The sequence below is a fragment of the Phyllobates terribilis genome, unplaced genomic scaffold, assembly GCF_046119375.1.
Source record: "Phyllobates terribilis strain yellow unplaced genomic scaffold, ASM4611937v1 Scaffold_11__3_contigs__length_659146591, whole genome shotgun sequence".
NCBI lineage: Eukaryota > Metazoa > Chordata > Amphibia > Anura > Dendrobatidae > Phyllobates > Phyllobates terribilis.
Genome location: NW_027362771.1, coordinates 215737221 through 215764273, shown reverse-complemented (window position 1 = coordinate 215764273; position 27053 = coordinate 215737221). Strand labels below are relative to the sequence as shown.

General features: G+C 44.7%; 1 protein-coding gene across 1 annotated transcript in view; it reads left to right on the top strand.

Annotated features, from left to right (window-relative positions):
* Positions 1 to 27053, top strand: part of NELL2 (neural EGFL like 2) — a 467229-nt gene that overhangs the window by 177623 nt on the left and 262553 nt on the right. Inside the window, exons 6-8 of the mRNA XM_073652036.1 lie at positions 7409 to 7481; positions 7572 to 7654; positions 26889 to 27017. Coding sequence (XP_073508137.1) covers positions 7409 to 7481; positions 7572 to 7654; positions 26889 to 27017 — 285 coding nt within the window. The remainder of the gene's footprint in view (positions 1 to 7408; positions 7482 to 7571; positions 7655 to 26888; positions 27018 to 27053) is intronic.

Genomic DNA, 27053 nt, shown 5'->3' with positions numbered 1-27053 from the left:
CCCAACCTCGCACAACAGAAATGTGATCAAGGTCTCCCTCATCTGATGAGTCTTCCATGCCCATCGCCAGTTTGTCCTCCATTTCTTCCTCGGCTCCTGAACCTTCCTCAACAGTTTGGCTGCTACCATGCGCCCTGGTTAATCCCTCTCCCCCACCCTCCCATGCCTGCTGCCTTGGTGCTGCCGACCGTCTGGACCTTGGAGATGTTATCCCTTACGCATACGACTCCTCCTGTACTTCCTCCCCCTCCTCTTGTCTCACCACCTGACTCCGAATACTGTTTAAAGTGTGCTCCAGAATGTAAATGACCGGAATAGTCATGCTGATAATGGCATCGTCAGCACTAAACATCTTCGTCGCAATTTCAAAACTGTGCAGAAGGGTGCATAGGTCTCTGATCTGAGACCACTCCTGCAGCGTGATTTGCCCCACCTCCGGATCTCGTTGGCCCAGGCTATACGTCATAACGTATTGCACCAGGGCTCGTCGGTGCTGCCACAGTCGCTGCAACATGTTCAGAGTTGAATTCCATCGTGTCGGCACATCGCATTTCAGCCGGTGAACTGGCAGGCCCAACGACTTCTGTAGAGATGTAATTCGTTGAGCTGCGGGATGCGAACGGCGGAAGTGAGCACACAGCGACCGTGCCCTCTGTAGAAGGCCATCTAGTCCGGGATAGTGGGCTAAAAATTGCTGGACAACCAGGTTCAACGTGTGAGCCATACAAGGCACGTGTGTGACATTGCCCCGGCCAAGGGCCACACCCAGGTTTGCAGCATTGTCGCACACGGCCTTTCTTGGCTGCAGGTTCAGTGGAGACAACCATTCATGAAACTCTGTTTCCAGAGCTGACCACAACTCTTCAGCTGTGTGACTCACATTTCCCAGACATTTCAAAGTAAACACCGCCTGATGCCGTTGAACCCTGGTGCCAGCATAGTAAGGAGGTGTGCAGGATTCCTTCTGCGCAGTTAGAACGCGGGTGGCATTACCAGACAGGCTTTGGGTGCAGGTGGAGGACAGAGAGGAGGTTGAGGAGGCAGAAGAAGTGGAGGAACTTCTAGATAAAGAGGATTGACGCACAACTCGTGGGGACGGCAAGACTTGGACAGCAGCCCCTTGTCCTGCTGTCACCATAGTTACCCAGTGCCCAGTCAGTGACATGTAACGCCCCTGTCCATGCCTACTTGTCCAAGTGTCTGTGGTGAAATGCACCCTGTCACACACAGAGTTTCTCAAGGAAGCAGTGTTGTTGTGTGCGACATGCTGGTGTAGAGCAGGCACAGCTTTCTTTGAGAAGTAGTGGCGACTGGGCATCTGGTACTGGGGCACTGCGACGGACATAAGGTCTCGAAAATCCTCTATGTCCACCAGGCGGAAAGGCAGCATTTCTGTAGCCAACAGCTTGCAGATGGTGAAATTCAACCTCTTAGCTTTGTCATGGCTAGGAGGAAATGGTCTTTTACTTGTCCACATCTGAGGGACCGAGGGCTGGCTGTTGTGCTTAGACGGGGTTGAGTAGGGTGTCCCCGGCAAACGGCCGGTCTGTGAGAAAGATGCAGGTGGACATGTTATGTTGCCTTGATCCAAAGGTGGTGCTCTTGATGTCGGAGAGCGCTCAACACTAGCAGGTGTTTCCACTTCCAAATGAACTGATAACCTGTCAATCACACTGGCTGTTGCGGGTAAAGAGGTGGCAGGTCTGCGTCCAAAAACATGTGTGACTGCTGTCCCCCCAGTCACAGAGGATGAAGAGGCCGCGGATGCACAAGATGGGGCAGACGGTGGTTGGCCCAGCCCGCTAGGCCGCATTGTAGCACAATGAGCTTCCCACTGCAACTTATGCTTCATATCCTTGTGACGGTTCATGCATGAAGTACTCAAACTATGGATTTTTTGGCCTCTACTTAGCTTTTGGTGACAAATGTTACAGATAACATGAGTTGGGTCATCCTTTGTGATCTCAAAAAATGCCCAGGCTATGCAAGGCTTAGAGCCCATGCGACCTGAAGAGCCACCACGACTTGTGTTCAGAGGCAGAGTTGTGGTTGAGGATGCAGTTGTCGACCTGCTTCCAGTACTCCGTCTCTGTCCAGGAAGGCGCAACCTAACCTCGTCGTCACTAGCATCCTCCTCCACCTCCTCTGCTGACTTCATCGACTGGCTGACTGTGGTTTGACAGTAAGTGGGATCTCCAACCTTGTCTTCATCACCCTGTGTTTTCTCACACCCGTCGTCCTCAGAGCCAACCTCTTCCTGCCCTGACCGAAAAGTCAAGTTGTCGCTCCAATCAGGTATTTGAGTCTCATCATCGTCTTCCTCATTGTCTCCACCAACAGGAGTTATAGTTTGGGAACGAGGGTCTACATTATGCTCAGAACTTTCTTCTTCTGGGCCTGGATCCGACTCATAAACATTCTGGGCACCAGTGCAGATCATTTCCTCGTCTGGATTCACAGAAGCTCTGGAGCAGACCTCTGATTCCCAGGCTATAGTATGAGTAAACAGCTTTGCAGACTCAACCATCTGTGTTACCCCATACTCAGACGGGCAGCTGGAGACTTGGGAGCTGTGAGGAAGCAAGTGCGATTGGGGTGACACCTCTGAGGACTGGAGTATTTGTGATGTTGAAGTTGAGGTGGAGGAGAGCCCACTTGAAGGAGCACTTGATATTCGTTGAAGCACCTGCTGTTTTTGTGCCTCATCAGGAATTTGTAGCGATGGGTGTGTCCGTAAGAAAGGGATCATATCACATTGTCCACGAAAAGAAGTAGACATCTTAGTTTGGCTGGAAGATGGTCTTTCTTCTGCAGATGTTACTGTTGCTTTACCACCTACCCCACGGACACAACCTTTTTTTCCCTTTCCAACACGCCTATTCCCCTTTCCACCAGCAGCAGGCCTTTTGCCACTCATTTTGGTGGTTAACTAATTGGCAACTCTGTAGTTGTTTGCACAAAAAACGATGGATGGAAACCGAGCAGAGCTGAGTGGCCAAACTGTGGTACTAGCCCAAAAGGATTGGCTGGGTTAGATGCAGTAAAACAATTATATTAGATACACAGGCGGTGAAAACAAAACTGGCCAAATAAATACTATGGTATAGAACAAGGTGCTAGGACAGGTTGTCCGGCACCAGGTTCAAATTGCCTACTCTCAAACGATATGAAAAAACCAGAGGACACACGAGTATAGTAGCAAAAAACAAAAAATATATTTATTAATAATACAAAAACATAGTAGTAGAAAGTATTCCAGAGAAAAAGTAATAGGGCAAAAGGGATCTAAAAAAGCAGTGCCAGACCCCGTGACCCATGGCAGTAAGACTGCAAGGCAGTCCCAGGTAAAAAAGGCTTCATTAAGTGTACATATATAAAGACCCTCCAAATGACAGTACATAGTAACCACGCATAATTATAATGGTTAACCCTTAATAGGGCACATGTCTAAGGAGGGCCATATAGTCCAAGAACACTCCCGGTGGTCATACATACAAATCATGCTTAATAGCAGTAATTGACCCTTATAAGAAACAAATCAAAGAGGGGTCATATAATGAGCACAAAGCTCAAAGAGTAGTAACTCTATATAGAGATAGTATGGATGACAGAGATCGAAGTCCTGACTACTATATACCCAGGAAGTGCCTAAAAGCACAGGGAATGCCAAAGAAGTAAAGAAATAAAGAAAATAACTCACCCAGATGATAGACACCGGGCAACGGAGAGCCTGCAGACTGCCAGAGGGATCAAAGGGAGTACCAACAGATAGAGACGCGCCTCGACGCGCGTTTCGCTCTTCTTTTTCAAGAGGCGCTATGATACACAGGCGGTGTAGCTTGCTTCACAGCTGGGCTACTCCAATGACTACGAGACACTGCTACTAGTCCCAAAAGGATTTCCTGGGTTAGATGCAGTAAAAAATTTGAATTAGATACACAGGCGGTGTAGCTTCCTTCACAGGTGGGCTACTCTGCTGACTATGAGACACTGCTACTATGCCCAAAAGGATTTACTGGGTTAGATGCAGTAAAAAATTGTTATTAGATACACAGGTGGTGTAGCTTGCTTCAGATGGGCTACTCCAATGACTACGAGACACTGCTACTAGGCCCAAAAGTATTTCCTGGGTTAGATGCAGTAAAATATTAGAATTAGATACATAGGCGGTGTAGCTTCCTTCACAGGTGGGCTACTTCGCTGACTACGAGACACTGCTACTAGGCCCAAAAAGATTCCTGGGTTAGATGCAGTAAAAAATTAGAATTAGATACACAGGCGGTGTAGCTTCCTTTACAGGTGGGCTACTCCGCTCACTACCAGACAATGCTACTAGGCCCAAAAAGATTTCCTGGGTTAAATGCAGTAAAAAATTAGAAATAGATACACAGGCGGTGTAGCTTCCTTCACAGGTGGGCTACTCTGCTGACTATGAGACACTGCTACTATGCTCAAAAGGATTTACTGGGTTAGATGCAGTAAAAAATTGTTATTAGATACACAGGTGGTGTAGCTTGCTTCAGATGGGCTACTCCAATGACTACGAGACACTGCTACTAGGCCCAAAAGTATTTCCTGGGTTAGATGCAGTAAAATATTAGAATTAGATACATAGGCGGTGTAGCTTCCTTCACAGGTGGGCTACTCCGCTGACTACGAGACACTGCTACTAGGCCCAAAAAGATTCCTGGGTTAGATGCAGTAAAAAATTAGAATTAGATACACAGGCGGTGTAGCTTCCTTTACAGGTGGGCTACTCCGCTGACTACCAGACAATGCTACTAGGCCCAAAAAGATTTCCTGGGTTAGATGCAGTAAAAAATTAGAATTAGATACACAGGCGGTGTAGCTTCCTTCACAGGTGGGCTACTCCGCTGATTACCAGACACTGCTGCTAGGCCCAAAAAGATTTCCTGAGTTAGATGCAGTAAAAAATTAGAATTAGATACACAGGCGGTGTAGCTTCCTTCACAGGTGGGCTACTCCGCTGACTACGAGACACTGCTACTATGCCCAAAAGGTTTTACTGGGTTAGATGCAGTAAAAAATTGTTATTAGATACACAGGTGGTGTAGCTTGCTTCAGATTGGCTACTCCACTGACTACCAGACACTGCTACAGGCCCAAAAGGATTGGCTGGCTTAGATGCAGTAAAAAAATGGTTTTAGATACACAGGCGGTGTAGCTTGCTTCAGATAGGCTACTCCACTGACTAACAGACACTGCTACAGGCCCAAACGGATTGGCTGAGCTACATTTCACCAAATGCTGTGAAAAAAACTTGCACAGCACTGGCACAGACCTGCCTGGCAAAAAGTGCTATGAACTGCTGTAACCTAGCCCTCAAAAGGGCTGCAATTAGAGTTAGTCCCTACTCCCTAAACCTATCTCTCTATATAACTGGAAATTTACAGTTATACTGTATAGCGCCCACAGCAGCAGCGGTGCCGTCTAACACTCAGCTGCAGCAGTGAGAAAATGGTGGCGACGAGGAAAATGGCTGGGTCTTATAGGGCAAGGACATGTGACATACACAGCCAATGACACATGCCCTTGCTTGTGTGAAAAAAAAGCACTTCGCTGCGTGTGTGCTTTGCTGATAGGCTGACAGACTGCACCGCCCCACTGTAAATGCAGGAAAGAAAAAAAAAATGGAGATCAGCATTATTTCTGCAGAGATCCATCCCCTGCCCCCCCCTCCCACTCTACACTGAAACTGTCTATTAACATTGATTAACAGTATTACTGTGAAAAAATCCAGTTACGCTTTTGGTGCACGAACAGTTATCGAACATAACTTCGAACAGCCGGATTTTTTGCAAATCGTTCGAGTTCGTCGAGCGACTAGAACACCGCCCAAAACAGCTCGAATTTGAGATTGGCGAACAGTTTGAGTCGAACACCGCTCATCTCTAGTGTGTATATGTGTATGATGTGTAGAATGTGTGTTAATATTCTCACCTACCACTGCTTTCTCCAGTATCTAGAGCTGTTCCTCTTCTCTTCCCAGTGACATCATCGCTCTTCAGACTCTGCAGACTCTCCGGGTCACACTGCGCTCTTCCTGACCAGCAAGTGGCTTTTACAATGTAAGTCTATAGTCTATGAAGCATCAGAAAAAGGCTCCATAGGTTACATTGTAAAAGAGACTTCCGGCTCTCACATATAACAGAGTGAGCCGTATAGTCTGAAGAGCGGTGATGTAACTGAGAAGAGAAGCGGAGCAGCGCTGGATCCTGGAGAAGGCGGCAGTAGGTGAGAATATTAATATACACATACTACACACCATACATATACGCACAGATTTAGTAAACAAAATAAAACTTCATGGGAGGGCATCTTTAAATAGTAAATTACTTACTTTTACTAGTCTTACTATACTTACTAATCTAGTCCAAATAGCTCTGTCTATGCACTGGAAAAGGGGACCAGTTATGTAACTTACTATTTTACAGTCATTTAGTTATACCTTTTAATGTCTGGAAACCCCTTTATATGGACGTTTTATAGCAAATGTTAAATGTAGTACATAATATTATATGACTTTCCTTTATACTGTTATGGCTGAATAAATCCCTATTTTACACCTTGACTGAAAGTGTCAAATTTAAAGGGTACCTACACTGTCATAAGAAAACGATAATAGTGCCGGACTCTGCAATATAACGTTTTTTGTAAATCATTTTATCAGTGTATTTTGACGATAACTCACACCACAGCCGTGGTTTATGTGCAGCCGATCTAGTAAACTAAGCAGCATCCTGATCCTATTGCTGGGCTACCATCTTTAACCCATCAAAGGGCGTCATAGGATTTTACAGAGCTCACTCCCATATTGAAAACAGTACATAGATAGTGTAGCCTACAGCACAGATTTCGGGTGGTCCGCGTTTTATCATCAAAAACCCCTAATAGAGTGATTTAGAAAAACTATTATACTGTAGAGTCCCGCACTAAAATAATTTGCTTGTGAACGTGGAGGTATGCATTAATATTGTTCTCTTATGATATATTGTTTGTTTTAATATGGACAAAATAATTAGCTGCTATGTAAAATCCTTTGTGGACATATATGCGGAAAACACAAATAATGAATCCTCCTATTCTTCATTCGTACATTTCCTATTGTTATCTGGAATGGTTTTACTAATTAATTTCCATCAATTCTCTTGGCATGAATTCATTAAAAAGGGAAAGATCAATACATACCCTTCAGGGAAAGGCAATCATGTTATTTAACTTATAGGCTGCTTACTGGTATGTGCTACTCCTGTCTTAATTGGATACAGTTACACAGATGAAAATTGATTTTATGGGAAAAAATTATTGTACAGTACATGACAGCTTCCTTTGTACAAAGTAGCATAATATGTGCCAAAATGTTTACACTCCGTGTCATTGTCTGCAGGGGATCATGCAAGATCTACAGATCGTTATCATGCCTCAAGGGTTTATTTCCCAGTGTCCTGATCTAAATCGCAGTATGTATATATCCTCGTGTTTTCTAAAAGGGTGAGGTCTGGTTCTCAAAATGGTCAAATAAAGTGGAGTTTCAATCTTTATTATTTCAGCGTGTCCGACATGCAATGACTTCCACGGATTAGTGCAGAAAATCATGGAATTACAAGATATTTTGGCAAAAACATCAGCAAAGGTACAATTTTATTTATTTATTTTTTTTATACTTTTTGATATTTTTTTGTAACAAAAGGATTATTATTGTTTAAAACTGATATTTTTTTGCTGACTTGAGACTGATCTCCTTCAACATTTATAGAGAGATGGAACATCTTGTAATAGGCTTTACAGATTCTCGCAATCCCTGTTTCAGATCAGAGTCAGAGGATAAAATATCAAATAAAACTGTTGCACTTTCATTTCTAGCAACGCACTTGAAATGATGAAATTGTGCAGGAGAAAATGTTTTAGGTTATTGCCCAGCAGAAGACTCATGTGGTGTCTACATATACAATATGCGGTATTCCGACTTGTTTTAGAAAAAACTATCGAACATGGACAAGAAGCAAAGATGCAAATATTCCACTATAAATGGGTTATTCTTCCGTTTATACACACATTATATTTAGGCTAGGACTAGATGTTGCGCGACAATGAAATCGAAGTAACACATTGCAATATTGGATGTAATGATGTCCTATGTTGTCACGTTGCAACCTCTGACATACTGTGACTGGGATTTTCTGTCACAGGTCGTAAGTTACATTCGACTTGCCATAGGCTTCAATGCCTTTTTTTCTACAGCAAAATCAGAGCTTTAAAATAGTCACACAACAGCAAGTCACAAACAAGTTGCAGTTGTCGCACGACACATCGCTGTCTACCCCATCCTTATGGGTTAAAGATTATATAGAGTAAAAAGAGAATGTCATAAATGATGAAAAGATAGTTGCTTATTGATCATGCATTTATTTATGTATGGAAAGAACACACATTAATTTAAACCCCAAAGTAGGACTTGATCTGTAATATTGACGTCAGCAGAAAAGGACACTCAGTAATAGACATATCTGCTGCTGCAGATTCTGTAAGATTTTACATAAAATGTTATCTGCGACAATTATGGCTGAAGTCTTTGACATACAGTACATCGCCTCCGTTCATTTTATAGAAATATTTTCTCCAGCTGATATTTCGGCAGTGTGCTGCTATGTACAGAAGTATGCTACAGGAGCCGAGTATAGTATTCTATGCATATTATAGAGAGTACATGACAGAACTCATGAATCCAGTTATATAGAGGAATAAGCAGCAGTCAGTCAGCGAGTCCTGCAGCCACCAGCGCTCAATGCATCACAGCTTGGAATGTCCAAAAAGTGGATGATATAAAGTTATGAGACGGTAATGTATTCATTGTAGGATGTAAAGGGAGAGGCTGACAAACTATTATAACTGTAGAAGGTATTTGAGGCTTTTTTTTACATCATGATAATGCATTATACAGCATTTAACATCTTCATTTTTAACCTCTTCATTTGGTAAGAATAATCTCTAACTATAATAAAAAACATCTATTGTGATCACTACATCATAAATCTGGGAAGATGGGTAAAGTGATCTACTAGTTCAGATGCATATTGTTGACCACTAGCTACTTTGTATTGTATTTAAAGAGGTTTTCTCATGGTACTGTATTGCTTTAGTTCGTTAGACATCATGAGAATAAGCAACTTTGCATTTGACTTGCCTTTTCCAGTTTGCTTTCATTCTCCTGCTGTGAAAGCTTTTATTTTACGAAGTGTACAGCTTGTTTCCATGGACCTTGGCCACCAGAGGGTGTGCAGTAATAACATTCCAGGAGAGAAGTTAACTCCTAACATCTCAGTCATCTCTCTTCAGCCTATTGATTTCTATACAGCAGTTAGCTGCTCACCTCCCTCCCCCTCCCTCTCCGCTCCTGACAGAGCAGTTATCGGTCCTGCATAATCACAATCCCTTGTATCCAGCAGAATCAGCAGTTTCCAGAGCAGTTCTCCTAATCACTGCTCTCTGTTTCCTAAACCATGTGCTTGTTCAAATGCCCTGTTATCTCTATATGTTAACATAGTGATAACAATCAAAGTTGGTTTTAGACAAAGTGGGGCCCTAAGCAAAATTTTAAAACCCTAACTGCTAATGTGGCACCCCAGGGGTCTGGTTTCCACAGTAACGGCAATGTTATGTCTGAGAGCAGGTGGGAGGTCTCTTGGTCAGGAATCCTATGCATGCCACACCTCCTGCCCAGTCCTGGGAGGGGAAGAACTTCCCCTGTATAAACCTGGGGCTGAGGCAGGGTTAGAGAGTTCAGAGGGAGAGTTCAGCCAGGAGGGCTGACAGGGAGCTGTGGCTCCGGCTGGGCCCAGCTCCTGGGCCATGCCAGAAGTAGAGACAGAGAAGAGAAGCAGCTATGGGAAGAAACAACAGGAGCTCTGTGGGAGCAGTGTTACAAGGAGTCAGGGGCTGGCAGCTGCAGAGCTCGCCCTGACTGAGAAGATTTCTTACCGGACCCGGAGTCCGAGGCTGTGGGGACTAACTCCTACCCAGCAGCAGAATCCGTCAGGCAGGGGATTTCAGGTCCCCTGGCCAAGAAACCCGAAGGCACGGTCACACGCATGGGACCAGCACCGCCGTCGTGGAGCGGAAGCTACTAGAAGGCCCCGAGTCACCGGCCATACGGGTGAGCACCACACGGTACACTCAGGGACGTGGGCTACTTATACCCGCCTCTAGCAAGGTAGCCAGAAGAGTACAGTTAGTTTGGGAGGCCTACAACTCCGCCTGGCCAGGGGAGATCCCATCTGCTCAAGGACTGACCAGGCCCCAATCGCTAGCCAGTACTCCGGGAGGGTCTATCTTTGTCACCAGTAAAGACCCTGAACTACACCGTACCGTCTCCGAGTGGTTCCTGCTACCCCCATCATCCACGTCGGCTGCCCTGAGGCCATACCCCTCCCGTTGGGGGTTATACCATCCACGCTGCACCATCCTTCCACCGGCCTCAGCGGTCTGCCCTGCAGCGGCAGCTCCATAGCTGCATTCAACGGGTGGCGTAGTCGTCCATCATCTACCGCTAATACAGCGCCACTTAGTCTGACTCCCTGGGCACGGACCGGATCACCGCCACGAGACTACAACCCTAAAGAGATCCGGCTCCGGGTAAGCTCCCGCGTGCGCAACGCAGCGCGACACAGGCCCAGGGGCGCGTCACTAACATATTGCACATCACACAGAAACATTTAGGTTACATTTACATAAGCCACTTTCAGACCTTTTAAACAAGCACATTCGACTATATTAAAGTGATCTGGCATTTGTGCACAGGCCTCTTTACACAGGCTGATGAAGAATGATGAACACTGAGCAATCAGTAATAGATCATTCTGTCACCATACATTTCATGTTATCAGCAGCACATCTCATGTTTACACCATGCAATGTGCTGCTGAGAACAATACTCCTGATTCATTAATACTGGCATTGTGAAAGCCAGTCTGAATGAACGGGGTCACTAGAGTAAGATACACCTAATTCATTAAAAGATTAAAAGGTGCACACCACTTAATAAATTAGGAACCTTACAAGTGCCATGCACACACACACATGTATATACATACAGAGCACATACACGTGTGTGTATATACAGTACAGACCAAAAGTTTGGACACACCTTCTCATTTAAAGATTTTTCTGTATTTTCATGACTATGAAAATTGTACATTCACACTGAAGGCATCAAAACTATGAATTAACACATGTGGAATTATATACTTAACAAAAAAGTGTGAAACAACTGAAAATATGTCTTATATTCTAGGTTCTTCAAAGTAGCCACTTTTTGCTTTGATGACTCCTTTGCACACTCTTGGCATTCTCTTGATGAACTTCAAGAGGTAGTCACCGGAAATGGTCTTCCAACAATCTTGAAGGAGTTCCAGAGATGCTTAGCACTTGTTGGCCCTTTTGCCTTCACTCTGCGGTCCAGCTCACCCCAAACCATCTCGATTGGGTTCAGGTCTGGTGACTGTGGAGGCCAGGTCATCTGGCGTAGCACCCCATCACTCTCCTTCTTGGTCAAATAGCCCTTACACAGCCTGGAGGTGTGTTTGGGGTCATTGTCCTGTTGAAAAATAAATGATGGTCCAACTAAACGCAAACCAGATAGAATAGCATGCCGTTGCAAGATGCTGTGGTAGCCATGCTGGTTCAGTATGCCTTCAATTTTGAATAAATCCCCAACAGTGTCACCAGCAAAGCACCCCCACACCATCACACCTCCTCCTCCATGCTTCACGGTGGGAACCAGGCATGTAGAGTCCATCCGTTCATCTTTTCTGCGTCGCACAAAGGCACAGTGGTTGGAACCAAAGATCTCAAATTTGGACTCATCAGACCAAAGCACAGGTTTCAACTGGTCTAATGTCCATTCCTTGTGTTCTTTAGCCCAAACAAGTCTCTTCTGCTTGTTGCCTGTCATTAGCAGTGGTTTCCTAGCAGCTATTTTACCATGAAGGCCTGCTGCACAAAGTCTCCTCTTAACAGTTGTTGTAGAGATGTGTCTGCTGCTAGAACTCTGTGTGGCATTGACCTGGTCTCTAATCTGAGCTGCTGTTAACCTGCGATTTCTGAAGCTGGTGACTCGGATAAACTTATCCTCAGAAGCAGAGGTGACTCTTGGTCTTCCTTTCCAGGGGCAGTCCTCATGTGAGCCAGTTTCTTTGTAGCACTTGATGGTTATTGCAACTGCACTTGGGGACACTTTCAAAGTTTGCCCAATTTTTCGGACTGACTGACCTTCATTTCTTAAAGTAATGATGGCCACTCGTTTTTCTTTACTTAGCTGCTTTTTTCTTGCCATAATACAAATTATAACAGTCTATTAAGTAGGACTATCAGCTGTGTATCCACCTGACTTCTGCACAATACAACTGATGGTCCCAACCCCATCTATAAGGCAAGAAATCCCACTTATTAAACCTGACAGGGCACACCTGTGAAGTGAAAACCATTTCCGGTGACTACCTCTTGAAGCTCATCAAGAGAATGCCAAGAGTGTGCAAAGCAGTCATCAAAGCAAAAGGTGGCTACTTTGAAGAACCTAGAATATAAGATATATTTTCAGTTGTTTCACACTTTTTTGTTAAGTATATAATTCCACATGTGTTAATTCATAGTTTTGATGCCTTCAGTGTGAATGTACAATTTTCATAGTCATGAAAATACAGAAAAATCTTTAAATGAGAAGGTGTGTCCAAACTTTTGGTATGTACTGTATACACACACCACATACGTACACACAAGTATACATACAGACAGATATACATACACATATACAATATATACACAAGCAGCCCATATATACACATGTATACACACAACATACAGTATGTTTGACTAGCCGGCATGCAACATTAAGGCTATGTGCCCATGTTGCAGATTTGATGCAGAGCGTTTTTGCCTCTCTCTGCAGAAAAAACGCATGCAGATTTACATGCGTTTTTTCTGCCAGAGAGAAGCGTTTTTTCAGCGTTTTTACATGCTTTTTCGCATGTGTTTTTTCAAGCAGTTTTCCAAGCGATTTTGAGCATCACTTGGAAAAGTGCTTGACAAGTTGGTCACACAATATAAATCCATGCAACCGGCATCTATATACAGTACAGACCAAAAGTTTGGACACACCTTCTCATTTAAAGATTTTTCTGTCTTTTCATGACTATGAAAATTGTACATTCACACTGATGGCATCAAAACTATGAATTAACACATGTGGAATGATATACTTAACAAAAAAGTGTGAAACACCTGAAAATATGTCTTATATTCTAGGTTCTTCAAAGTAGCCACCTTTTGCTTTGATGACTGCTTTGCACACTGTTGGCATTCTCTTGATGAGCTTCAAGAGGTAGTCACCGGAAATGGTCTTCCAACAATCTTGAAGGAGTTCCCAGAGATGCTTAGCACTTGTTGGCCCTTTTGCCTTCACTCTGCGGTCCAGCTCACCCCAAACTATCTCGATTGGGTTCAGGTCTGGTGACTGTGGAGGCCAGGTCATCTGGCTTAGCACCCCATCACTCTCCCTCTTGGTCAAATAGCCCTTACACAGCCTGGAGGTGTGTTTGGGGTCATTGTCTTGTTGAAAAATAAATGATGGTCCAACTAAATGCAAACCAGATGGAATAGCATGCCACTGCAAGATGCTGTGGTAGCCATGCTGGTTCAGTATGCCTTCAATTTTGAATAAATCCCCAACAGTGTCACCAGCAAAGCACCCCCACACCATCACACCTCCTCCTCCATGCTTCATGGTGGGAACCAGGCATGTAGAGTCCATCCGTTCACCTTTTCTGCGTCGCACAAAGACACGGTGGTTGGAACCAAAGATCTCAAATTTGGACTCATCAGACCAAAGCACAGATTTCCACTGGTCTAATGTCCATTCCTTGTGTTCTTTAGCCCAAACAAGTCTCTTCTGCTTGTTGCCTGTCCTTAGCAGTGGTTTCCTAGCAGCTGTTTTACCATGAAGGCCTGCTGCACAAAGTCTCCTCTTAACAGTTGTTGAAGAGATGTGTCTGCTGCTAGAACTCTGTGTGGCATTGACCTGGTCTCTAATCTGAGCTGCTGTTAACCTGCGATTTCTGAGGCTGGTGACTCGGATAAACTTATCCTCAGAAGCAGAGGTGACTCTTGGTCTTCCTTTCCTGGGGCGGTCCTCATGTGAGCCAGTTTCTATGTAGCGCTTGATGGTTTTTGCAACTGCACTTGGGGACAGTTTCAAAGTTTGTCCAATTTTTCGCACTGACTGACCTTCATTTCTTAAAGTAATGATGGCCACTTGTTTTTCTTTACTTAGTTGCTTTTTTCTTGCCATAATACAAATTCTAACAGTCTATTCAGTAGGACTATCAGCTGTGTATCCACCTGACTTCTGCACAACACAACTGATGGTCCCAACCCCATTTATAAGGCAAGAAATCCCACTTATTAAACCTGACAGGGCACACCTGTGAAGTGAAAACCATTTCCGGTGACTACCTCTTGAAGCTCATCAAGAGAATGCCAAGAGTGTGCAAAGCAGTCATCAAAGCAAAAGGTGGCTACTGTGAAGACCCTAGAATATAAGACATATTTTCAGTTGTTTCACACTTTTTTGTCAAGTATATAATTCCACATGTGGTAATTCATAGTTTCGATGCCTTCAGTGTGAATGTACAATTTTCATAGTCATGAAAATACAGAAAAATCTTTAAATGAGAAGATGTGTCCAAACTTTTGGTCTGTACTGTATATAATCGTCTTATCCCATCTGTCTGTCTGTCTGTCTGTCTGTCTTTCTGTCTGTCTGTCTGTCTGTCCAGGAAATCCCGCGTCGCTCATTGGTCCGGCAGCGGCCAATCAGCGCTGCCGGATTTCTGAAAAAAGATGGCGGCCGTTAGCGGCTCATCTGCGGGACGGAGCTCAGCGGCCGGTACCAGCAGAAGGACCTCGTCCTCCGGACCCATCTGCGGGACGGAGAGGCAGCCGGGAGATGAGCGGCGCGAGGCGCTCATCTCCCGGCCGGTAGCAGCGGAAGGACCGCCGGGGTCGGGATACTTCTGCTGCGAGTGCCCGCTCATGTCCCGGGTCCTCGCAGCGGAAGTATCCGCACAGGCAGCGCCGCTGACATCCATGCGGCTAGGGTGTGAAGGGAGGACCGGGGAGCGGCGCTGACATCCAATTGGTCGCGGCCGCTATTTAAAAGTGCCGCACAAATCGGTGATTGGTCGCGACCAATCACTGATCATGCCGCAAAAGTTAAACACTACTGTGCTGATTGGTCGCGGACGCTGCCCGCGACCAATCACCGATTTGGGCGCCACATTTCAATATCGTCCGCGACCAATCACCGATCTTGGCTACACATTTAAACACCGCTGTGCTGATTGGTCGCCGACGCTGGGCGCGACCAATCGCCGATTTTGGCGTCACATTTAAATACTGGTCGCGGACGCTATTTAAATGTGGCGCCAAAATCGGTGATTCGTCGCGGCCAGCGCCAGCGACCAATCAGCGATTTTTAACACAAATGTCCGGACCTTAGTAACACCATGCGGATACTGTGGGGACATCAGCGGCTAGGGTGTGAAGGGAGGACCGGGGAGCTGCGCTGCGGGTCGGGATACTTCTGCTGCGAGCGCCCGCTCATGTCCCGGCTTCTCGGAGTAGAAGTAGCCGCACAGGCAGCCGCTCCTCGGTCCTCACCAATACGATACGCTGATTGGTCGCGCCCTCCTGACGCGACCAATCAGAGATTTTAACACTGAATTCAAACACACTGTCCGCTGCTTAGTGACACGGCGCGCGAGATTTAAAACTCGCTTCTACGATTGGTCGCGGACGCCACCCGCGACCAATCACAGATTTCCGCGCCAAATTTAAACACGCTCTCCGGCCAATTACCGCAACATTTCAAATATCTACGCCACCTTCAGTAGATAGCAGGGCTAACTCCGCCCATGTGGTCATGTGACTCACAAAATGCTCATAACTTACTGAGCAGGTTTTCTCAGTCACACTGTGCGAGGGACTTCTGTCACACTGTGCGAGGGACTTCTGTCACACTGTGCGAGGGACTTCTGTCACACTGTGCGAGGGACTTCTGTCAGGTTTACTGAACACGTTCTGCCAGTGACAGTGCGCTGAAGAGATACTTCTTTACGTTTCCTGTTTTATAATGGGTCGTAAGTGAAAATACGCCATGGAGGAAGACCGAAAAGCAGCAGAAGCAGCAAGAAAACGACAACGTCGAGAGCAACAGGCACCACAACATACTGCCGCCAGACAAGCCCAGGATGCGGAAGCTCACAAAAACCGCCGGGAACAGGAGACACCGCAACACACTGCCGCCAGACAAGCCCAGGATGCCGAATCTCACAAAAAACGCCGGGAACAGGAGACACCGCAACACACTGCCGCCAGACAAGCCCAGGATGCGGAATCTCACCAAAAACGCAGGGAACAGGAGACACCGCAACACACTGCCGCCAGACAAGCCCAGGATGCGGAATCTCACCAAAAACGGTGGGAACAGGAGTCACCGCAACAAACTGCCGCAAGACAAGCCCAGGATGCGGAAGCTCAACAAAAACGCCGGGAACAAGAGACACCGCAACAAACTGCCGCAAGACAAGCCCAGGATGCGGAAGCTCAACAAAAACGCCGGGAACAGGAGACACCGCAACACACTGCCGCCAGACAAGCTCAGGATGCCGAATCTCACGAAAAACGCCGGGAACAGGAGACACCGCAACACACTGCCGCAAGACAAGCCCAGGATGCGGAAGCTCAAAAAAAATGCCGGGAACAGGAGACACCGAAAAACACTGCCGCCAGACAAGCCCAGGATGCGGAAGCTCACCAAAAACGCCGGGAACAGGAGACACCGCAACACACTGCCGCCAGACAAGCCCAGGATGCGGAATCTCACCAAAAACGCCGGAAACTGGAGACACCGCAACACACTGCCGCCAGACAATCCCACGATGCAGAATCTCAACAAAAACGCCGGGAACAGGAGACACCGCAACACACTGCCGCCAGACAAGCCAAGGAAGCAGAATATCGCAAGAAACGACGGGAGCAGGAGACACCGCAACACACTGCCGCCAGACAAGCCCAGGATGCGGAATCTCACCAAAAACGCCGGGAACAGGAGACACCACAATACACTGCCAGCAAACAAGCCCAGGATGCGGAAGCTCACAGAAAAATTCGGAAGCAGGAGACAACACCACACACTGCCGCCAGACAAGCACAGGATGCGGAAGCTCACAGAAAAATTCGGCAACAGGAGACACAACGAGACACTGCCGGCAGACAAGCCCAGGATGCGGAAGCTCACAGAATACTTCGGGACCAGGAGACACCACAACACACTGCCGGCAGACAAGCCCAGGATGCGGAATCTCACAGAAAACGTCGGGAACAGGAGACACCACAACACACTGTCGCCAGACAAGCCCAGGATGCCGAATGTCACAGACAACGTCGGGAACAAGAGACACCACAACACACTGCCGCCAGACAAGCCCAGGATGCGGAATCTCAACAAAAACGCCGGGAACAAGAGACACCACAACACACTGTTGCCAGACAAGCCCAGGATGCAGAATCTCACAGACAACGTCGGAAACAGGAGACACCACAAGACACTGCCGCCAGACAAGCACAGGATGCGGAATCTCACAGACAACGTCGGGAACGGAAAACACCGCAACACACTGCGGCTAGACAGGAACATGATGCGGAATCCCATAGACAATGTCGTCTGAATGAATCTCCAGAATCCAGGACAAACCGAGAACAACACGATCGACAAATTTATCAAAAACGAATGCTCTACCAACGAAGGCAAACCCAGCAGAACATTCAACAACTTGCACGTTACGTAACAGACAATGAAACTATCATTATTCAACACTACTGTGGGAAGATGAATGTAGTTTGTTCAAAATGCGAATCTATGAATTTTATCAAGGAAAAACCATCTGACAATGAGTTTACTCAATGCTGCCAAAAAGGAAAAGTGATGCTACCAAGATGTCACTACTCAGATCTGTTTGAGCAGTTGATGAAAGAAACGCATGAACACAGTAGAAATTTTATGGAAAATATCAGAAGTATCAACAGTTCTCATGCGTTTGCTTCATTTGGTGCCAACATTGCACCGCCCCCTGGCTTCGGACCGTATTGTTTTAAAATTCATGGCCAGATCTACCACCGCACTGGAACACTTCACCCAGAACTAGGACAACCACCAACATTTGCACAATTATACATCTTTGATCCAAATGAGGCTACAGAACAAAGGATGAACCGAAAAGAAAATGAAAAGTGTAATGCAGAACTGATGAACCTAATTGCTGTACATTTACAAACAATCAGCCCATTTGCTGCCGCATATCGCATGCTAAAAGACGTTGAAGCTGAGGAGGAACAGAGAGCTATACAAAATGGGACGGAAATGCCTTCTATTATCATGGCCATTAAACAAGAACGTCAACAAGATCCCCGATGTTACAACAAGCCACGTGTAAGTGAGGTCGCAGTTGTTTTTCAAAACGATGATGGAGAGCCTCCTTTTCAAAGAGGTATATTAGTCCATCTTAAGCCAGACAAAAACAACCCTTTCGTTCCTAAAACACAACGGATTAGCATTTTGCACAGCAACCTTGATGCTCTTCTGTATCCGCTATTCTTTCCAAGCGGTGATCAAGGGTGGCATGAAAACCTACACCATCAAGGAACTTCAAGAAGAATTACACAACTACAGTACTACAGTTTTCTTCTGTCTGTGCAAAATTACTTCAATCCTATTTTAAATGGTGGGAAACTGACACAACAGTACTTAGTAGACGCATACGTTAAAATTGAAGCAAATCGGCTCAATTTCATACGATGGAACCAAAAACAACTTAAAGTTGAAGACTACTGCGTTCTTCAAGAACATTTGCAAAAACAATCCATTCAAAAAGGAATTCCAATTGGAAAAACAGTAATTCTCCCGTCGTCCTTTGAAGGTAGCCCCCGCAACATGCAACAGCGTTATCAAGATGCAATGGCAATAGTAACAAAGTATGGAAGACCTGACATTTTTTTAACAATGACCTGTAATCCTAAATGGCCGGAAATTACAGAAAATCTACAACCCTGGCAGCAAGTTGAACACAGGCCGGACTTAGTTGCACGCGAATTTCGACTAAAATTCAGCAGCCTTTTTGAAGACATCAAAAAAGGCCTTTTTGGAACAGTCGTAGCAATGGTACACGTCATAGAGTTTCAGAAACGAGGTCTCCCACATGCGCATATACTAATTATTTTAGACGCGGATTCCAAGTTTCGCACAGAGGACGAAATTGACAACATAGTGTGGGCTGAAATTCCTAACCAAGAAAAGTATCCTGAACTGTATAATATTGTAATCTGTAATATAGTTCATGGCCCATGCGGTGTAGCAAATCCAAAAAGTCCATGCATGGAAAAAGGAAAGTGTACAAAAGGGTTTCCAAAGCAGTTGAAACAGCACACTGTTAAAGATTTGGACGGCTACCCATCCTACCGGAGACAACTGATTGATAACATTGTACACAGCAAAAAGATTATAGATAACTCATGGATAGTTCCATACAACCCGTACTTATTAAAACGCTACAACTGTCACATCAACGTTGAAATCTGTGCTTCAATAAAAAGTGTTAAATATCTTTTCAAGTACATCTACAAGGGGCATGACAAAGCTAACGTCGAAATCCAACAAAAAACAGTCAATCACGATGAATCATCACGGTTTGTTGACTCAAGATATGTCAGTGCTCCAGAAGCTGCTTGGAGAATATTTGCATTTCCAATGCATTCACAGTCCCATGCCATTATACGTTTAGCTATTCATTTACCAAATCAACAGCAGCTTTATTTCTTTGAAAATGCTCAAGTCGAAGAGGTCTCCAAAAATTTAAGCACAACGTCAACATTAATGGAATGGTTTTTGCTGAACCAACATGACGAAAACGCAAGGCAGTATTTGTATCGAGAGATTCCAGAGCATTACGTTTGGAATAAAACTTGGAAGCCAAGACAACGAGGACTTAGCAGAATAATTGGACGCATGTATACTGTTAGTGTCAAGGATCAAGAAAGATATTGCCTTCGGCTGTTACTACTGCATGTGAAAGGAGCTACAAGTTACGAAGATTTGAAAACAGTTAATGGAGTATTGCACGATACATTTAAAGCTGCAGCTTTGGCTTTAGGACTTCTATTGGATGATACTATGTGGACACTTATTTTAGAAGACGCACTTACCCTACATATGCCTAAGAAACTTCGTGAATTGTTTGCCTATATTTGTGTCTTTGGACCGCCTACAAATCCGGCTCAACTTTGGACAAATTTCAAAGAACATATAATTGAAGATTACTGCTTACGTCTTCACAACAAAAGTGGAAATTGTCACAATTGCGAATCTTATGCCATGCAAGATGTCCAAAATATCCTACTACTGCATGGAAAAACGTTTTCAGACTTTAATTTGCCACAGCCTGCAAGTCAAGTTGCACAAATTCAAGAGTATGACGAAGCTTATGAATTATTGCTGGCAACAGAGAAGAAAAACTGCTTAAATCAAGAACAACGAATTGCAAATGACACTATTGTGAGCGCTGTAGAAAACCAAGCCGATCCAACGCCAAAATGTTTCTTTATTGACGGTCCTGGAGGCAGCGGTAAAACATACCTCTATGAAGTTTTAATGCATCACGTTAGAGGGTTAGGAAAAGTCGTATTGTCATCGGCTACAACAGGTATTGCAGCAAACCTTTTAAGAGGAGGTTGCACTATGCATTCACTCTTTGGGATACCAGTTCCGGTCAATGAAATCTCCGTTTCCAGAATCAAACAAGACACATTTGCAGGAAAACAGTTGAACAGTGCAAATCTTTTGATACTTGATGAGTGCACCATGGCACCCAAATATGCTTTGAGCTTAGTTGACAGACTTCTGCGTGAAGTTATGACTACAAATATTGCTGAAAAAAATGAAATTCCTTTTGGAGGTAAAGTTTTTGTCCTTGGCGGAGATTTTAGGCAATGCCTTCCAGTTGTACCGAATGGAACAAGAACAAATATTATCGAGTCAACCTTAAAAATGTCAGACCTTTGGAAAGAGTTTAATAAACTACAACTAATTAACAACATGCGATCTTCTGACCCAGAGTACAGCAACTGGCTTCTTAAACTTGGTAATGGTGAACTTAGCAATGAATATAACCTTGGAGAAGACATTATTGAAATACCAGAAGACATGTTGTGCACTGACTGCATCGTAAGTGATGTTTTTGGACAACGCGTTGAAATAGATGTGAACGACCAAAGCAGTGTTGAGAGAGCCTCTTCCTATGCAATTCTCTGTCCCAAGAACGATGACGTAGCTCTGCTAAATTCCCGTGTGATGGATAGAATGCCTGGAGAGTATAAATTATACAAAAGTGAAGATTCGGTGGATGTCGACAATGAAGATGAACGAGAGCATTATCCAGTTGAATTTTTAAATAGTGTTACGCCATCAGGAATGCCATCCCACAGACTACAACTTAAAGTTGGAGCAATTGTAATGTTGCTTCGGAATCTAAATACAAGAAATGGTCTATGTAATGGAACTCGCCTTATTGTTACTGGACTCCATTCCCACATAATTCAAGCAACAGTGATCACTGGATCTGCAAAAGGAGACGAAGTGTTCATTCCACGCATTGATTTATGTCCTTCAGACACCGGTCTTCCATTTAGGCTTCGACGTCGACAGTTTCCAGTAAAACCAGCATTTGCCATGACAATAAACAAGTCACAAAGTCAAACTCTACACCGTGTTGGCATATATTTACCGGAGCCCGTTTTTGGACATGAACAACTCTATGTTGCATTTTCAAGAGTTAAAATGAGATCCAATGTCAAGGTGCAAGTTTTGGATACCCATTTACAAGGAAAGTTGCTTACAGATAGTCCAAAAGTATTCACCAAAAATGTCGTGTACAAAAATATTTTAGGTTGATATTGTTAAGAAATAAATTCTAGAGTCGTACTTCTTTTGTCCGATGATTTATTGTAAAATATTGTTACATATTCATGGAATAGTTTATATATTTTGATCATCTGTTTAATAATTTTGTTCAGTTGTATTAAGTTCTATAACCAATAATAGTTAATAAAGTATTATTCTGTGTATTCATTGTATTATTGTTAAATCTTCATAGTGACATCTGCAGCATGTGCTACTAAAGTGAATGCACATTTGTGCCTCTTCACGCACTTAGTCCCGGCGTGGAAAGCAGTGAATCTACAGACAGCAGCTAATCACAGCAGTATCTGAGAGCGCGTGCTGTGCCTAACATCCTGCGAGGAGCTGCTGAAAACAGGACAGACAGCGCTACAGCAGAGAAAGGAAACAAGTGGAGGATTAGGGTTTAGTTTTTGAACTGTGCTGTAGAGATGGGGGAATGAGAAGGTCATACCAAACCAGGATAAGCAGGCCATACATGCTAAGATGAGGAAGGCGTACAATCCAAAATAAGTCAGCCATACAAACCAGGATTAGAGGAATGACGCAGCCATACAAACCACATTGACAGACCGCGCTGTGGATGCTGGATGTGACACTATGAGGGATAACCCCGCCCAGAGCCCGTCATTCACTGTGGTGCGCGGAACAGCAGACCCCTGGCTCCAACCGCAAATAGTCGTGATGTAAACGGAAGCAAGATCCGGCTGCAGGCGGGAGTATTACGTGCTGGCTGTGCGTCGTCAGCGATGTTGTCACAAGCAAGATTGACAACATGACGTAATGACCAAATTCATTAGGGGCACCGAGGGGATACATTGTGAAGTTAATTAAAAGTAGTGCACAACCCATTTAAACACTGCTTTGCTGCTTAGTGGCGCCCGGTCAGCCGCATGCATATTCTAGATTACCCGATGCATTAGAATCGGGCCACCATCTCGTGGATTTATAATGTGTGAACAACTGATGCTTTAAATGCAGCATCTATAGTAAAAAAAAGAGAATTAAAACGTTAAAAATAAAAAAAACCCTGTATACTCATTTCTCCAGTCTCCTCCAGTCTGCTCCCGGCCGCGTTCTCTCTCTTCAGCGTCCCGCGGTGTACTGCCAGGACCTGCGGTGACGTCATTTAGTCAGCTGATGGTCACGCGACCATCACCTGACCGCCGACGTCAGCGGTCGTGTGACCATCAAGTGACTAAATGACATCACCGCAGGTCCTGACAGTACACCATGGGATGCCAAGGAGAGAGGACGTGGCCGGGAGAAGACTGGGGGCCGCCGGAGAGGTGAATATACAGGTTTTGTTTATTTTTAACTTTTTTATTTCTTTTTTTCACCGCGTGGTAGCCGGGATGAAGAGGAGTTGTAGTCTCCTCTTCATCCCGGGTACCACACGCACCGAGATTACGCTGCAAATTCGCGGCCATTGAATTTAATCCAAATCCACATATACCTGCGGGTTTGCTGCGTTTCAGTGTTCCTCAATGGCCGCGAATTTGCAGCGTAATCGCGGTAGAAATGGCCATGCTGCGTTTTGCAATGCAATGCGAATTCGGCGCGCAAATTAGTGCATCATGTGCACAGCACATCCGAATTCACATTGCTTTGCATGGCAGACTGTTTTACAAGCGTTTTCGCGGCTTTTTCGCAGCCGTAAAAACGGCGCAAAAACGCTACAAAAACGCTACTTGGGCACATGGCCTAAATTTTCAGGGGTTTTCAGTAACACAATGGGGTAATGTACAAAAATAAAAGTTACATATCCTAAAAGGGCTGCCCAAGCCATATTTTAGGATAATATTAGTAGGGTAGGCAAGAACAGGGCCGCCATCAGGGCATTACTACTGCTGTATGGGGCCCAGTGCTCACCGGACCTCATGGTATCCTGTGCTGGCACACCACTGCCGTCGGCCTTCATCTCGGTACAGGGAGTCTTGGAGCTCTCACGGACATCAAAACTGAATGACCGTACAGCTCAAAGGGAGTTCCTCCTCCTCTTCGGTGATGCATATGCGATGACGTCATCGCGTACGCATTGGCATGTTCGAGCGCCAAGATGCTAGTCCAGAAGTGGAGCTGCAGGGGATCGCACGAGAGGTAAGTATATAAAACTTTCTTTTTTTTAATAGAATTAATTAAATGGTCTTGGGGGACATCAAATTATGAATTGGGAGTGGGGCGTGGGGAGAGCAAATAATGAATTGGGAGTGGGGGTGGGGAGAGAAAATGATGAATTGGGAGTGGGGGTGGGGAGAAAGCAAGTGACAAATTTGGGAGTGGGGGTGGGAAAAGCAAATGATGAATTGGCAGTGGGGGGTGGAGAGAGCAAATTACGAATTGGGAGTGGGGGATGGGGAGAGAAAATGAATTGAGAGTGGGGGGTGAAGAGAGCAAATGATGAATTGGGAGGGGGGGTGGGCAGAGCAAATGATGAATGGGAGTGGGGCATGGGGAGTGCAAATGATGAATTGGCAGTGGAGGTGGGTAGAGAAAATGAATTGGGATTGGGGGGTGGGAAGAGCAAATTAAGAATTGGGAGTGGGGTATTGGGAGAGAAAATGAATTGGGAGTGCGGAATGGGCAAAGCAAATGATGAATTAGGAGTGGGGGGTGGGCAGAGCAAATTATGAATTGAGAGTGGGGGGTAGGCAGAGCAAATAATGAGTTGAGGGCGGGTGAGAGCAAATGATAAATTAAGGGTGGAGAGTGAAAATGATAAATGGACGGTGGGGGCTGGGAACAGCAAATAATGACTTGGGAGTGTGGGGTGGGGAGAGCAAATGATAAATTGAGAGTGGGCGGTGGGGAGAGCAAATGATGAATTGAGGGTGGGAGATGGGGAACAGCAAATGATGAATTGAAGGTGGGGGGTAGGGAGAGCAAATGAGGGTGGAGGGAGAGAGAAAATAATGATGAATTGAGGGTGGGGGACAACAAATGATGATGAATTGGGGGTGGGGGAGAGTAAATGATGATAAATAGAGAGTGGGGTGGGAGAGTAAAAGGACATGACATAATGAATTGTTGTGGAGGGGGGGCATGTAAATATAATGAATTGGGGGACCGAGAGGTACAGAGTGGGGGGCATTGAGGATGACTGAGTGTGACTGGTAATGAATTGGAGAAAAGAGTACAGGTTCTAATTCATTTATATATTTATTGGATGGGGAAAGTGGGTATTTATAGTTAGTGGAGGCGCAGTGGTGAATTACAAATTATTTGGAATAGTGGGCTGCATAATTACTAATTATATATTAATGGTGGATGCACGTCTGTATTCAGCTGCATAGTGTAGAAATTGGGGAATGTGCTCTGGAAGTGGTTCTCTAGATAACTGTATATTATTTTATGTAGAGAGTGAGACGAGTTCTGGCTGGAAGAAGTGATGGCGGTCTGCGCTGGATGAAGGAGAAAAGCGAAGATGAAGGACTTCAACTAGAGATGTCACCGGTGAGTCAGTGTGTTATCTGTACACTGACACTATATACTATGTAAGATCTTCTGTGTATAAAGTCACTGGTGATCACTGTATTACCTGTACAATATACACCTATATACAGAGCTCCTGTGTATAATGTCACCGGTGATCCTTGTATTACCTGTACACTGTCACTATATACAGTGCTCTTTGATTACTGTATTACCTGTACACTATACACTATATACAGTGCTCCTGAGTATAATGTCACTGGTGATCACTGCATTACCTGTAATCCATGCACTATATACCAAGCTCCTCTGTATAATGTCATCGGTGATCCCTGTATTACCTGTACAATATAGACTATATACAGAACTCCTGGGCTCCCACTCTGCATTGCTCAGGACTGATCTTCAGCACTCCCATGGGAATGAATGTTGCTTTGCAGCACTGGGGTCCTGGGTTCAAATCCCACTAAGGGCAATATCTGCAAGGAGTTTGCATGTTCTTCCCATGTTTGTGTGGTTTTCCTCTGGGAACTCCGGGTTTCCTCCCACACTCAAAATAGGGAATTGCGAGTCACAATGGAGACAGTGATGATAATATTTGTAATGTGCAGTGGAATTAATGGTGCTGTATAAGTAAGGTAATTAAATAAAATAATAATGATCGACCACCATTCCATTCACATGGGTCTCTTTAAAGCCCTGGATCTGTGGGGTTCCCATCAGTCAGACCCCCAGTAATAGGGAACTTATCCCATATCTTATGGATGGAGGATAACTTTCAAACTTGAGAATACCTACTTAAAGGAGTTGTACATGGTATAAAAACATGGCTCTTTATTCTGAAAAAGACTTAGACTGTGAGCCCTCGTGGGCAGGGTCCTCGCTCCTCCTGTACCAGTCGCCGTCACGTTTTGTTCAAGATTATTATAAGTGTACTTGCTATGTATACCCCTTTCTCACATGTAAAGTACCATGGAATAAATGGCGCTATAATAATAATAAAAAGGCTCTACAGGTCTAAAGGTTAATAATGTATCATAGGTAGGTTAGGTGTCATAGTTTAGGTACATTCACGTAAAGCTGAGATGCAATACCAGATACAACTTTTTGGTAGGTGTGGTGCTATTTTTTTTAAACAATTTATTAATGCTGACACTTCGTCTTCAGGTTAAATAACTGATATTTTTGCATTGTTTTGGCAACAGGTAGGATTGTATTGCTGATTTAATAACTGTTTTTTTTTTTACAAAACCTGACTTTTGCTTTGTGCATCAAAGCTGGCTTTTACCTTTTGTGTATTATTATGGAATTATGGAAAATATTGTTTGTGTCATACATCTTTATGTTTTTTTATTTGCATGAAATCTCTTTGCAGCTGTCAAGAGCTGAGCAGAGGATGAATAGGTTAGATCAATGCTACTGTGAAAGATCTTGCACTGTAAAGGGCAGTGTCTACAGAGAGCTGGAGTCCTGGACAGACGGCTGTAAGAAGTGTACATGCATGGTATGATAATCTGTTTAACATATATTTATTAAAGGT